Source organism: Leptosomus discolor, chromosome 2, assembly GCF_034619465.1.
Source record: "Leptosomus discolor isolate bLepDis1 chromosome 2, bLepDis1.hap2, whole genome shotgun sequence".
Classification (NCBI taxonomy): Eukaryota; Metazoa; Chordata; class Aves; order Leptosomiformes; family Leptosomidae; genus Leptosomus; species Leptosomus discolor.
In genome coordinates, this window is record NC_141392.1 from 35,393,330 (window position 1) to 35,409,216 (window position 15,887).

Genomic DNA, 15,887 nt, shown 5'->3' on the forward strand with positions numbered 1-15,887 from the left:
ACAAAAGGGAATAAGTTACCAAATCTCACGGATTACCAAAATAATGTTCAATCTTTTTACCAATTAGATGGTAACTGCTTCTGTGTAATCTCAGGAAGATCTAGTGATCATATCTAAATCTGGTCACAATTATCAGCATGACCGACTAGTCTTTTTTCAATCAATATTTTCCAATTAATATTAAAAGACCAAGGTTGCCTTCTGCAAAGTCCTACAGCTCAATAAATTCATGTTAGATATTTAATTAATAAAAATGGGCTCTTCTCTCTTTGTTTTTTTTAAGAATAACAAGATGGGAATAACTTGGGAGCATTTCTTTAAATTAATTATACCACCTCAATCACAGACATTCATTTTCCAACTGAAGAGACTACAAAAAAAAAAATCCACTGATGAGCTAGATGCCTTTCCTAATGCAACAGAAGTAGGGATTCTGGTTTCATGTAGAAGTAAAAATTACTGAATAAAGCCATCCAGTACTCATTTCCAAGAACCTGTTAAAATATTTGGAGGAAGGAATACTTGCTATACTATCCTGAGTTTAAGGCATCTTTCAATCAAATTAAAATATCCTATTCTTATTGTCTACTGTGAATTTGCATTCTGTACCACTTCTGGTCACATTGACTAGAGCTTACTTTTTGGTCACATATTAAAGCAGAACAGCTAGGAGCTTATTAGCTCAGAGGGGCAGCAGATTATTGCAGGACATGATCAATAAATGGGACATTTATTAAAACTTTTTTCTGAGCGTGTAAAATAATGCTTCACTTTTATTGTATCACAGCTGACATATCCGCTATCTGTGCAAATGTATGCAATCAAAATTAAAGCAAGAGTATACAAACTAATTTCCTTTTAGATTTTGTCACTTTCTGAAGTTTTTCTAAAAAGACTTCCATTTCCAATAGTCCACTGTGGATGCAAAAAAAGTTACCATTTTGCACTCAAATATTTATGAAAATGAAAAGTAATGGGCACAACAGATTGAAACCAGAAGTAGAAAGAACTTATTAAGTATGAATTAGATACAGCTGCACCAAGTCCTTTGAGCAAGGGAGTAATAAAAAGCAATATTCTGAGCAGAAAGAAACAGCCTCATGACATAGCCCGTTCCTGCTGCCTTCTGTACACACACAGTGTTTGCATGTTTGGAGGCAACAGCTTTTTGGTGAGGTACTTTGTATCTGCAAATTCCACTACAGAAGCTGAATATAGTCTCCACTGCTCTTGCAAATCTTTTTTTTTTTTATAATTAGGCAGCTATAGCTGTCATTCAACTTGAATAAATATGAAATAATGGTAGCAGAGATAAGTAAAACCAAATCTTTCTCTGTACAGAAAGCAGGCTAGCAACAGTTGCATTTAAGCACAGCAGCAGCATTAGGATTGCTCTCTGAAAACACTTCTTCAGTTTATAATAATCTGGTTTTAAATACTTATTGTCCAAGTGGACTCCCTCACAATTTTTAGTGTAGTCATCCTCAGAATGCTGCTGTGAAGAAAGAATTATTTTCCTATTTTCATAACAGGCAAAAGACAGAGCAATTCCCTCCAGGTATCATGCTATTGAACTCCTGCATCCCAGAACCTATGCTAGGATCCTAAATACACAAAATTTTTGGCCAAATCCACATGAGGGCACAGTCCCGCACTTAAATTCACCAAGGACGAATGCTTAGGAATGATCTGTGGCCTATGTTAGGAAGAAAAACACATCCTTTGCCAGATGAGCACTATTTTTCATTAATTCCATGCTATACGGCATTCCCTACTAAAGTTGTCTACCTTGCAAAAATAAGTTAAAAGAATTTGATGCTATTTAGGAGATGCCAGAAATAAAACTAGTGGGCACAGTCTTAATTTTCATCCTGCTCCGTATCCTTTAGAACAGAGCTTTGTTGTGGCACCACCTTTTACTTTTAGTGTTCCCTAATCTTCAGCCCCGAGCTCAGCTCTACCAAGTGGTGTTCAACACTTTGGTTTACTTTCACTGTTCAATATGTAGGCCCATCAATATGGAGCACCATTCTTTACCCCACAATATTAAAATCCTGCTCTGTAGGCAGAATTATTAATTTCAAGGGTTTTTCTACAGTGCTCATCACTACGGCATTTAAGTGCCTCAAAAGCATTAATCACATTCCCTTCTCACAACACCCTATGGTGGTGTTATTACCCTATTCTTCGGATGAGAAGTGAGACGGAGAGATCCAGCTAAAAGAATCTAACGCTGGCTGCTCACTCTGGGACGCCTGTTACCTGGGTTTTTTTTTCAGTATACTAAGCTTTATACAGCCCTTTATATGTCTCAAGCACAGCTCCAATTGATTTCCCTGGCAGATCTGGATGCTCCATACATCTGCAAATCAAACCTTCACCTCAAATGGCAATCCAGAAAGGAAGGATACACACTTAGTGACCACTCAGAGGAAATTTGGTTCAAAAGATTTAGCAGTACTGATCAGGAACTCCGAGGCAAAGGCAGCATTACAGTTAATTCTTTCAAGCACCTTAACCATGACCTCATCCTTTTGCTCCTTGCAATCCCTGCTTCATTCACCATACACCTTGCAATCCGTGCAACCAAAAGGACAGAGGTCCTCTGGACAAACAGCCTTCTACCTCCATCCTCAGAGCTAAATGAGACACAATTGCTTCAGGGAAAATAGTATGTGATCACATAATTAAAGGCTGCATCATAATGCATATACACAAAGGAGGTTAATTAAAGTTGCCTGTGCATTTCTTAACACCTAATTCTATTCTCTGTAATCATGCTGACTCCATAACCATAGCCATTTGAGTTTACAGAATAAACGACAACTGCAGTAAATTTCCATTCTTTGTGTGGACCAGTCATTAAAGGCAAATAAGGTGAGCATTTTGCCGCTGGCCTTCGCAGATATTTGCTGACAGCAGAGTTATGCTGAGATTCAAGAATTATGGATTCCACTCCATGTTCTGCAAGTGAAGGTTCCCTGCTGGAAAGATCTTTTAGCCCTGTGTGGTTCCTCAGTACTTCCCATTTGTTGTGGTCCACAATATGCTGCCACTTTGCCAGTTAGGTTGCACAGACCAGCACCAGTCTCCTCACCTTTCCAACATCACATTCCAGCCAAACTGCTGCTGCTAACAACCATCACTACAGGCTGATATTTTACAGCACCTGGTGGGAGCAGATATGTCCCTTCTAGCCCTGTGATACTCATCATGAGAAAAAGTGAGTTAAAGAAAAATGAGTAAGCTAATAAAAGGTTCTCCTGGTTAAAAGCTAAGTGATTACAGCTGCTAAACCAGACTGGAAATGACAGAAGCATCTCATAAAAGAGTCACTACATGCACACCTACATCACAAAAGCAAGCAGAAAGGCTGAGCTGTTTATAAATCTACCACAGAGAAAGAGATCCATGGGGGGATCAGCAACTCTGTTCACAGAGCTCTTCAGTTAATTCTTCAAGTCTCCAAAAGGCTGCATCAATTTTAAGGACATATATATGATTCGCCCACACCATGCGTGAGTTTTCAAGGAGTTCCTGATCAATGTGGTCTCTTCTTACACTTTAAGTACCTGCCCAGAGGCTTACATACCTCCATACACGCTGGCATGCATACAGCTTGCAGATGGAAGGATTCTGAGTGAGCACCAAAAGAGAGACCTAACAGTGAAAAAACTTACACCACATTGCAAATAGGGAAGAAATGGGAGAAAAGGGGCTAATAGGATACAAATAGAAGAAGAAAGCAGAGAATGACGGGACTAAAACAGGTGGATTGAACAGGAATGGAAGATGATGGGGCAGAAGGCACAGAGGGAAGATATCTAAGGGAAGAAAGAGTAAAGAGAGCGGGTATTAAGAACGTTAAAAAGGAGAAGGGGAGTTGAAATGGCCAGGGCAGACAGCTGAAATACAGTCTGAGAGAGAGGAAAGAACAAGACAACACCAACTGAAGAAGGGGAAAAGGATACAGCTTGGGATGCAGTGAGAAATACGTGATTCAGAGGAAAATGGGATTGAGTTAAGGTATACAAGCAAATCCAGTGCCTTAATCTTCTGCTCCCACAACATCAATTTCTGAGTTAAAAAGGGGAAAAAAAAAAAAAGTAAAGCAAGTGAGAATACTGATATGTGCCTAACCCCAGAGCACAAACATGAGAAGACAGAAGCACACTGTAGTAAGAAAGAAGACTCAAGAAAAAGAGGTAACCAGCCAAGAGAATGGACATGCCACAGGAAAACAACCAGTACTTCATGAACAGCCAGTTAATGGTCAATAAAGAGACAAAGATTTTGTTTAAAAAAGGAAAAAGAAAAAAAAAGCAAGCCCAGAGTACACGACTACTGAAAAAAAGAACACAATATTGGTTCTACCAGAGGAAGGATAACGCTTAGGATGAAGAAGGTCTAAAGTATTTGCTCTACACTTAGAGGAGAAACAGGAACACTGGGGTGTTTTTTCAAAAAAAGAAAGACTTTCACCAAAACAAATCAGATGAGCACATACCAAGTAACCTGCATTTGTGACCATGGAACAGACATGGAAATTTCCTCTCTTTTGTTAACCTCAAGCAGCAATACAACCCCACGCACTGTATATTGTTCTCACCTGTTTACTAAGTGATTCATAGTTCTTGTATGACAAACGTAAAGTGGTAACAGCAAGGCCTATAGGACAAGATTTTCAAAAGTAACAAATGACTCTGCAGGTTTAGCTTAGCTGGGGTGACGGGGCTTTTCAGAGCACACTCTGAAAGACTGGGCTGCTTAAAGCTCTTTTCGTGAGGGTATCAAAAAAGGTGCAATTGCGAACTTCAAGAGTTACTTTCTTAAGTATTGGCCCTGGACTATCTCTTCCAAGTTTTCTTATTTAAAATTAGATCTTCCTATTTTAAACCATTTTCTTTTGAAACCCTCTCAATCCATCCCCAAAATGAGCCTGGTCCAATTCCCACTACTAAATGCTGATTCTCGTTATCATAACTCTCATTTGGATCACACTACTACACATTACTGCACACTGACATACAACACTGCTTCGAGTCAAAGTTCTTATTAACCTTAATGACCAGAAAACACTGAATAGAAATGTCTGTACTATTTTCTAGCGATCAAATACGCAATGACCTGTAGTAAACTGGCACAACTACATCAAATGGAAACGTCTCATCTCTCTGAAGATCAGATATGTTAAAGAAAACCAGAAATCAATGTACTTTATCTTATACCTATATATGTTGATGCATACATAAATCCTCTTTCAGAACATACACATGTATGGATATGTATGTTATATATATACATGTTACATACAGCTTTATATAACTATTTATATATCAACTTTATATTAAATATTAATGCTATATCAGCCTCCATTAAAGATGCCTCCCTTTCACAATGTATGTTTCCCACTGAAATGCATTAGGACAATGTTGAGCTTGGCAAGTCAAGCACTCAAAAGTTAGAAAATGTTGAAATTACACGAGCTGTACAACCTTGCATTGGTTCTCATCTTGTATAGCCTTTAATTGCATAACCCATACTTTTTTTTCCCTACAAGATACTGGTGGGCCATGACTGACAGTGTCTAGGGAATGAATAACTGTTCAATATCTCACTTCACTCTCATCATTCACTGTCTGCCCTACACCTGGTTTAAACCACACTATTTAAACTTTTCTCTGAACACAGAATTACTGATTTCTTCCAGAGCATTTCTGTGGCACTCTTCACTATCGTATCTAAGCGCTTCCAAATTACATCTCCACAACACCCTTCTGAGCTGAGGAGCTTTTGTTATTCTTCTGCTATCTGCTTAAGTCAACTTAAGTCAAGAGTGCTCATTACCTCTTTGCTGAGAGTGCCCAGGATTTCAGAGGGGCCGGGACCATTTGTCATAGCATAGTTCTCCTTGACTTGGCTACAGCTGGGTGCATCCAAAACTTCCAGAAATCCGTCCCCAAGAATCTTGGGTTGGAAATCAGGAATCTGCCACCTTGAGTATATTGGGTTGAAGGTACCTTCCCAACATGATAAAGAGCTTCTGATGGAGGCAGCAATCAACTTTAGCTTTGCAAAGCACCCCTAAAAGACTGCCCTTCCCTTTCCTGCAGGCTTCTAATTAATTTTTCAGCTTCTGTAACAAATGAAATAAGGTCCTATGGGTAACTGGGCTGCCTGAACCATGCAATCCTGACTCTCACCCTGAAAACTCTGCCCCCATCTCCTATCCTTCAGCTCGTTTTCATGGCCTAGACACAGTCTTCATTTTTGTCTAATTTCACATTGCCATCTCCCTCCTTGCCATCTATCCAGGGTATCTTTCCTCTCCATGCCAGCAGAGTAGCTCCTTTTTGTCGTCTTTGGATTTCATCAGCAGGAGTTTGAGTCTAAAAGAGAAAGTTTTGCTTTCCAATACCATGATCTGCAACAGAATGGGCCCTGATCCTTAGAGGAGCAATGGTAAAAGATGCTCTTGCTGTGCTGTGTCCATACAGACAATTTTTACTGACACTTACTAACTTTTCTGAACTTCAAGGCTCTCGGACAAGACTGTGCTATTAACACAACTTGGATTATTTTGAACAGATTTTTCAAGGGGATGGAACCTTCTTCCCATAAGACATTTTTTAACACAGATAAAACAATGCTTTAAACAACATAACACAGAGAACAGTTGAACGGGTTTTTTTTGAAGTAAAAAACCCCCTCCAAAAAAAATACTACCCTGAGGCAGAGAGCTGATGGGGAAAATTTCAGCTCAAACAATGAAATACTAGCAAAGTTATAAAATTTTTGAAAATAGGAGCTTGTCATAAAAAAAATGTTAGGTAACTTTAATTACAGTTGCTCCTGCCTGAGTAGTTGCCTATAGTATCTCTCCTCTAATGCTGTTTGCTTTATGAAAAACTAATTTAAAAAAAAATCCAAAGTGAAATTTATACTACAATATACTTATCTAGGAAAAACTTAAATACAAAGTAAAAAAAAAAAAATTGCTTATTTATCATTACGTTCTCATTATACAAATAAGACTTGTCTGCATAGATGAATATATTTTAAATAAAAAAGGAGTGTCAGCTTGAGGAGAGGAATTGTTAAGCCAAAAAACCAACAAACCTAAAAAAAAAAAAAAAAAAAAAAAAGTACAGCATGGATCCAAGAGAGCTAAGAGAATGAAACGAGACATGTAAATCACTGTCTTCATTTTTTGATTGTATGATCCCATTTATGTAAAAAGCAGAATCTGCCCCTGAGGACTAGGTTCTGAAAGATGTGAATCAGTAAAGATTCAAGCCTTTCTCTGTATCATTATTTTTCAGTTACATTTACATTCTCAGTTGCCAGTACAGTCCCTAATGCGCAATAGTTAGAATCACAAAACCCACATTGCCAAGGTTTGCATAAAAATTAATTAGCTTTCATCTCCAGAGAGTATGCATCTTTCCAGGTCACCACGGAGGCCAGTGGAGGTGCAACCATAGCTGCTTCAACACTGGAGCTCATTCCCTAGCTCTGCTTTCCCATCTCACCAGCATAATCAACTTTGGTGATTAAAAAGGAATTGTTCCATCAACTCTTTTGCAAGACTGTCACAAGCAGCTTCATTCACTGCAACAGCACTTAGGAAGCAGCAAGCAGCTGACATCACAAGCTCAGGGAATGCATTTACATTAACTGAAAAAAGAGAAGTAATAAAAAATAGCATAAATTACTTCACTATCATTTAACAAGTAACTTTTGTTTTTCGTCCCATTAGAAACTGCAGTGCCAATCAAAGAAGGTGCTCCCAGCTCTCTGCTTCCAGTGAAGTCTAAGGCATCTTTCTGTTGGCCATAACAGCAGGAGAAACAGGCTTTAAAAGTGAACTAAGGGTACATGACACATCAGAGAAATTCAGAGCGGAAAAGAAATATTCTGCAAGGATGTGCGTCCCCCCTGCCAAGCACACAGACGTACAATAAATTTTAACTACGTAAACCGCCATACTGGCCGATATTTCTTACATCATTCAGCTGCTTATTGCGGGCTGGGATGATCGTATTGGTCAGCTGCTTACTCCCTGCTTTTAAAGCTGCATCTCTTCTTGCTTGCTCAAGCAGAACTCTTGCTCGTTCTTTAAGTTCTTCCTGTCTTGACAACATACGTTGCTTAAAAATAAAGAAATACAATTAACAGCAAGGCAGCCTCAGGGTACTTAACGTTTATATAGTAGTTAATAGCCAGAAGCCTTCCTATATAATAACGGTCAGGAGTCACATGAGTTACAGCTTCATGAGGTGACAGAGCATTCTATAGAAAAGTAAAAGTGATCAAAATGCAAAATTTAAAAAAAGTCATCTGCCTTTATAATGTAAATAAGAGTTCCCTCCCCTTAAAACTTAATTACTATCAATATTTAATGCCTTTAAACTCCAACTGTGGAAAAAAAATAATTGGCTTCATGGAAGGTATGTTAAATGCACTATGTGTTTACTTATTTACTTTAATATGTATGCAAATATAATGTTTCGTTGGCTACTTATATGGGCATTGCTCATTTATAACTTAAACTGAACACAAAGAGGCTGGGTACAAGGCAAAAAACCTGCAAAAATATCTGCTTCTACTTCTTTTATGAATATCCACAAGGAAGTCCCTTCTTCATACACATGACCGATTATATTGCAGAGTAGAAATAACAGAAGGGAGGCTTATTCATAGGTAACATGAGCAGCTCCCATACACATGTACTCGCAAGCGCTGACTTCTTAGCCAAGGTAACTGTGAAGACTCTGGGAAAACACATCTCCAGGCCTTTAGATGAGAGAGAGCTGGGACAGATGTTGCAGGCTGTGCTCCTGCAACAACCACGTGGAAACTGAGACAGTTGACTCTAACCAACAACTGAGTGTTCAAGGTTAAGATCGAGGCTCGTATCCGAGATTTTATTACCATGTGCAAATGCACAGACGATTACATCAGAGAACCATCTTCAATGTCAACTCTTCCTTTTTCTTGGCCTGTTACACCCTTGCACATCAAAATCTTCATAGAGGAGATGTCCTGTCTTGTCCTGCTCTATTATTCTGTATGGGTCAAGCTGTTCTTTTCTCATCCAGTACACAAATGATAATCAAGAGAAACTTGATGAGACTTCACTGGTTAAAGGAAAGAAATTATCTGGCTATGGACTAATATTTGGCCATTATCCCCCATCTATGGAGTGCTTCTCTTGCAATAAAATGAATCTTTATGGCACTTACTCAGGAAAAAATGTAGACATATTTGAAGCAGTCCACACTACCAAAAAACTGGCTACACTCTTTTCTCATGGGAGCTAATGGCAGAAAGCCAAAGCAAGCCAAAACTCAAAAAAGCTCTTCACAGGACTAAAATTACAAGCCTGCTTTGACATTTTTGTAAACAGGGCTGGTAACATTTTTTACATATTTTTGTGATAATATGCTTTACTGATAATACTCAGCATTTATATAATATTCAATTTTCATCCTTATAATAAATCCGCAAGATAGGTGGGTAGATACTTTTTATCTTTATAGAAAGGAAAATGATATTGTGGTTAAGTAACGTGCTTGAGGCCACTCAATGAACAGCACAACTTAATATTCTGGAGTTTCTACCTCACCATCATGGCTATGTTCACAAGGCCGTGTGGTTTCTCAGACAAGATTTTGAAATACCTTTGGTATATTTTAAGGTATTCAAAACTTTAAATTTTTTAAATATGGATCAATGAATTGATAAGTCTTTTTTCCAGCTCTTGCTTCAGTATGCAATACTCAGAAGAAAGGTGTTGCCACACTCAGTGCTAAATGCCTTGGAGCCATCTTCAAGATAGTTGAGAATACAACTTCCTTTAATTGGAGAGAGATTGGAAAGATTAGTGGTAGGACAATTCCTAGAAATGATTTTTCATGTAATGGGCTTTTTTCAGCACCATCTACTTTTCAGTCAAAATATTTATTGCCTAACAATAAAAATACACCGCTCACCATTTATACTGAAGATGTAGCGTAAATTACAAAAACAGAGAAAGAACTTGAACAGCATCTCCATTCTGACTCACAGGCGTAAGAAAGTTTAAATTTCTTACCTGGGCTGTTTTTGCAGTTTGATCTGTGTGAATTAAAGCTGTTCTGGCATCACTGTCAGAATCAGATTCTGTTTGCCTCGGAGAAGCATGTGGTTTCTTTGCAAGATCCATATCCTTATTATAAGAGTATCCAAGCTTAGAAGTAGGAGATAAACCCGGCTTTTTGATGGGTGAACCAGGATCTGCTCTTGTGCTCTCTGTGGATCCTATACATCGCAGCTTTTCTTGCTCTGAGAAACCAATGGTACTGTCTGAGCTCTGGTGTCTCCTCTTGTTGTTATCTTCACAAGCAACTGTGGGAGACACATCGTCTTTTTGATCACTGACATGTGCCAAGTCACTCAAGCCTAAAGTGTCAGCTATCAGAAATTTCTTTCTTCCCAATGTAGGCTGCACTTGTGTTGTATCTGTACTACTACACTTCCCAACGTCTTCAGATGCAGAAGTCCTTCCAGAGCTCTGCTGGGATTTCTGGGGATCTGTGTCACTTCGAGTCCTGCGAGAAGGGGAAGCTGTGCTTGGGCTTAAGTGGTCATCGGGAGTCTGATGCTCGCTTTCAGATTCGCCAACACCACTGTCATTTACAAATACAGAGTCATCCTGAGAAGCAAAGTCTGCCAAACCACTGTCTGGTGGATGCAGCTTGGGCTCCCGGTTCAGGTCGTTCAGCTCTGCGTAGAATTTTTCCTGGTCGACAGAACTGTTTGTGTCCGTTTCATAGTTACCCACTTTATATGTGCTTTTACTACTGTTCTCCTCTATTTGAACCACGTTTAATTCCTGGCCACAGAAATGCGCCCTTATTTGATAGAGATAGGTCATAACAGTCAGCTTGTCAGGTATCGCTAACAAAACCATGTCAGAAGGTTCCAGCAATCGCGATATTCCTAAACTGGCAAACCCATCGTATGCCTTTAAAAACAGACAAAATAAAGATTACAATGCAGCAGTTTCTTAGATATCATAACATTTCAAGAATGCAAGTGGAAGTTTCAGTCAAAATAAGCAAGCCGAAAACATATCCAGTATTGTAGGAACAGTAGGGATTCAACTCTACTACTTATTATTATTTTGGCTTCATTACAACAGTTACTATCTTTTGTTGCACAATCCAACATCCAACTCCTCAATTTCTCTCAACGGCTTCTAGCTATCTCCCGGGGTATCTTCATAGCAATGCAAATTGAGAGCATATGACCAGTAAAGACACTCAAATGGTATTGTTTTAAAGGTTTTTCAACACACCTCAATATGATACTATACTAAAATCTTTGGTTACTCAAAACTATGCCACTTTCACCAGTAAAAAGCTGTTCGTGAAACTGCAATTTAAAAGCCATTCTGTTTGCACTCAGAAAACCTACCAATATCTTAAATGGTTCTCACTCAAGCAGCAGGAAACAGGCAAATAAAAAAAGTGTGAGAGTTGGACCAGAAAAAAAAGCAACTCAGGATGGCTTTTTAAGATAAAGAACAAAGATATAAGAAACACGACACTAATCCAATCTTGGGCTTTATCATTGGTGATCAACCTTCTCCCTTCTAGTAATCATGTAATTGCAGTGATTTGTGTTGATGAAAAACTACGTCCAGATAGCCAAAAAGAACACCACTACAGATTACCTGATACAAGGCATAAATCACATTAATCCAGAAAACAAATGCATTTTAAAACCACTTGTTGATTCTAAATTTATAAGAAAGAGAGAGTGAATTTCATTCCTGCTTCACTTGCCTTTCCAAAAGCTAAACAGTTTGCAAGCCTCCCGCTTTGTGAGGTCACTTTGTCTTCTTTCTGCTAGCCCTTTAAGTGAGTGGGCTTGGTACATCAGGTTTTTCTAGTTTTGAAGAATTAAAGCCATTTCTCAATTTACAATTAATTATTACTATCCTGGATTAACCCTGGAAGACAATATTGTGTTTCAAGGAAGTCTTTAAAAAGGCCTCCTGTTAGCATAGATGCGCTCAGTTAAAGCATTTGGACTTCCTCTCCCCCAGTAATTCTACAACTGCTTTTCACCCTCTTCTAAAGGGGTCTAAAATGGTCACAGTTCTTCCTACACTATTTTGAACAAAAACGATGCTAAATTTAAGACACAGACGACACCTGTCCTTTTGCAATGAAACAGTAACACACATGGCTGGCTTCAACTCTGCCCTGGTTTTACATTATCTCCTTTAGTTTTAGAAGGGTTGAAGAAAGAAAGAGAAATCGATGATTTTTTTATCTTCTTGGTTTTCAGACTAGTAAATGTTCAAACAGTGAGCTAGAACGTGGGTCTGGCCTGGCCGGCTCCCGGCAGGCCTGGTTATTTTACTTGCTCTGAGAAAAGGAGGCACTCCCATTCCCATTGCAATGTCATTCCCTACTCAAGGGTCAAACAGTTTTCAGTTCAGCCACTTCTCAAACTCTGCTTCTGAGCGCTAGAATTTATCTTCCTGAAATACTGAATGCGAATGCTTCCCCTCACACTCAGGTGTAACTTGCCAATGCATTTTTGGTGAAGTAATTTTTATATCACTATAACAAATGATTCACAGAGCTTATCTAGACATAGAAATTATCTAAATAATTTATTTGTAAGCCTTTCTGGCTCTCCCTGTGCAAAATGATTTGGCTTAAAATAATTTCTGGTCTTTGGTGGGGTATCATTTCTTGGGAAGGTTCATTAGGAGAGATAGCCATGCCATTTATAAAAGCAGAACTGTGCTTAGATAAAAGAGTAGCAGTGGAAAACATGACTGCTGTATTTGCTGACTCAAAGCTCCAGATGTAGCAGAAGAGCAGAAAAATGACAAGTGGGAGGGAATGGAAAGAAATTGGATGGTAGAAGAGAGACAGCTGTCATTTACCTGGTCTTGGGACACAGAGCTGGAGCAGCAAGATCAGGCTGGATATGGGGGAGAGGGAGACCAGAGAGGTGGAACCAAACAGACACAAGGAGCACAAAGAAAGCAGAGCTAAAGGAGAGCAGTGCAGGGATTTAGGTGGGCAGCCTAAGCCATAGCAGGTACCAGGAATGATGAATGCTCATATGCCAGCAGAAAACAAGCTGAATACGAAGGTGTGGCAAGCCAGCTGTGCTGTCCGGTAGACCAAAGATAACAGTGTGATTTGTTGTTTGGGTCAGTGCTGATTCAGTGGCATAAATAACCTGTTAGTCCACACTGAAGGTAGTGGGAGTTACCGTCCGAAGAATGAAAGGACCTAAGGATAGGCTTAGCAGTCCACAGCAGCCCATAGACATGACTTGACCTGAACTCTTTTATACTCCTAATTTCTTATTTATATGCTAATAAAACTAAATCTCAATAATATCTCCCAGGGTCTGTAAAATGAAGGTGGGGACAGTGTTCCAGAGTTGTCAGGAAAGACACTTGCTCAGAACGGGTAACATCACAGCAGAAGAATTTGGAATCATGGATATTCTCGATACAGCTGCAACGACATTTTACTGTCTGCTCCGTTCTGGTGATACTCGGGATTAAACACAATAGTTTCCCGCTGATGCCAGGTACTTATTTCCCATCCTCTCTCCTCATTTTGGACAATATACATTCTTGCTTTTCTCCTTTTCAAGTACACTAGATACCTAGATTAGCACACAAATGTTTTACAGACATTAGTTCTATAAATAGTAATGGTATATTCTGTACGTGTCCATATAGCAGTGTGTGCTGGGTCCTCCCTCACTGTTAGAACAGCTGGGAGCTTTGTGATATTCCAGCATATTTTAAACGTCTGTTATAAAAATATGGCTGCCAGCTTAAAGGTAAGGAATTTCTTCCATTTTGACTCAATGCTATCCCTGTAATTCTGAATTCTGATTAAATGTATATTCTAAAAAGATGCCTTCCTTGCAAAATGGAATATTCTGTCAAGACAACCGAGTTCAAATGTATTGAGGAATTTAGTAGAAATGGTCAAAAACTGGAAAAGGCAAAAAAAAAAAGCACCAAAAAATTGAAAGTGCATCCAGAAGATATATTACTATTTCCACACAATAATCCTCAAATGAAACAAGCTTCTCTAAACAATAATGTAATTAAAACTAGAAATTCATTATTAGAACCATACTGTTGTGCCCTTCCACTTCTCGTTCTTTCATCCCCTCCAAGCTCCAGCCAAGTGTAGTTTAGTAGCTTACATTTTTAAAGTGCAGGACATGTCATAAACAATAGGAAAAATTTCTGTTCTTGATAAGGGACATTACTGCTGGTATGCTGTAATTTTAATACATTTTTAATTATTATTTACTAATAATCAAAAGGACATAGTAAATACAACTAGTTGCTTAATGTTATTAGGAAGGCTCTACGGATAGTTAGATACATATGACATTTAAGTAGAACCACAACTCTTTGGGTCAGCTGGGAAGGTATCCCCGAAATGGTTTTAATTTTCTCAAAGACAATCCTGGTTTCTCTTTTGATCCTCTCAGAAATTTGAACTTGCAATGAGCACAATTCACCAAAAATATATGTACGAATTCTGACTGACACTAATGCAATCTGGAGTAGTTATTTGTGGGTTTGGGGTGGTTGTTTTTTTGGTTTTGTTTTTTTTGTTTGTTTTGGTTTGGTTTTTTTTAGAGATATAATTATATTGTGGAAATTACAATACATACACACACGTATGTATATTCAGGACACAATCTTTTACCTCTCTCCTGATGAAGTTGTTGTTGGTGTTTTTTTCTTTTAATTTACTGACATTTAATTTACTGATTGACAGACATCAGTTGGGATCCATCAGCACAAGCATCACAGGCAGTATTCCAACCACTTCCCAACTATGTAACACACTGACATACTGGCCCAGATCAGATGTCACAGGTAAATACCCTTTTTTATTCAGCATCAGTGGCAGCACCAATTCGGCAAATGGCTAGTGTGAGTTATAAAGAAGTTCTGATGATGTGCCTTTTGTAACAGTGCATTTCCATGTGTAATTATACACAGTAATTGCACTGAAATAGTTGTCTCTTGGGATTTCTTCCTTTTTTAAAAAAAATTAAAATACAAACAAGGTCATGCACCTCTAGAAGACATACTCTTACGGGTTAACCTTTAATCTACGATCCCAGTCACCTCTTACCTCCTTTCCTGGGAGGGGAAAAAAAAAAAAAAAAAAAAAAAAAAAAAGAGCTGCTTCAGAAAAAGAAAATTGTCCTATTCATCCATAGATGTTATTTTAATTGGTTAGGAGGAATCATTGTCAAATGTGTTACATATCTGCATGGAATTTATAGGCAGCCATTGTTGCCAGTGCTGCATTCACTCCAACCAAGGGCACGGGGGGTTATCAGGCAGAACTGTGTGAGACCAGGAAATAAATCTGCAGGAAGCAACTGAGATACTCAATGTAGCTGTCAGGCGAAGGCTTGCAAAGTGATGAAAGAAAAAACTGCACAATAACAACAATCATTATTTCTTCAGTCCTGGGAACTATATCCTGTTAGAGAGACAGGCTAAAAGTTCACCGCTTGCCATCACAGTTTCATCAAGACAAGATGACTGACCATACTGCTAACGTTTTTAATTAATAATCTATTCTTATTTTTTTATAATCCATCTTAATTAGCCCAGACGCTCAACAAAACTTGAAGTACAAAAACATACACTCACAGAAAACACTGTGATGTCACGGATAATCCACTTAGGTCATCATTAAGACCCCATATTATTATGAAGAGATATCATTGGCCAAATCACTCATTAAATAACAGCAGCTCAGAGATATTTCATTATTTACAATACTTAAGTACTATTTTTAAAGACAAGTAACTCC

The 15,887-nt window shown here is 38.5% G+C and overlaps 1 protein-coding gene across 11 annotated transcripts in view; it reads right to left on the reverse strand.

Moving 5' to 3' along the window:
• Window positions 1-15,887, reverse strand: part of EHBP1 (EH domain binding protein 1) — a 224,063-nt gene that overhangs the window by 63,637 nt on the left and 144,539 nt on the right. For 9 of the 11 annotated variants that reach the window (XM_086460876.1, XM_086460875.1, XM_086460873.1 and 6 more), the window contains 2 exons: window positions 10,097-11,008; window positions 8,007-8,150 (listed from right to left, as the gene is read on the reverse strand). In XM_086460876.1, the coding sequence (XP_086317002.1) occupies window positions 8,007-8,150; window positions 10,097-11,008 (1,056 nt within the window). The remainder of the gene's footprint in view (window positions 1-8,006; window positions 8,151-10,096; window positions 11,009-15,887) is intronic. The other 2 variants (XM_086460878.1, XM_086460877.1) reach the window with 1 other exon arrangement.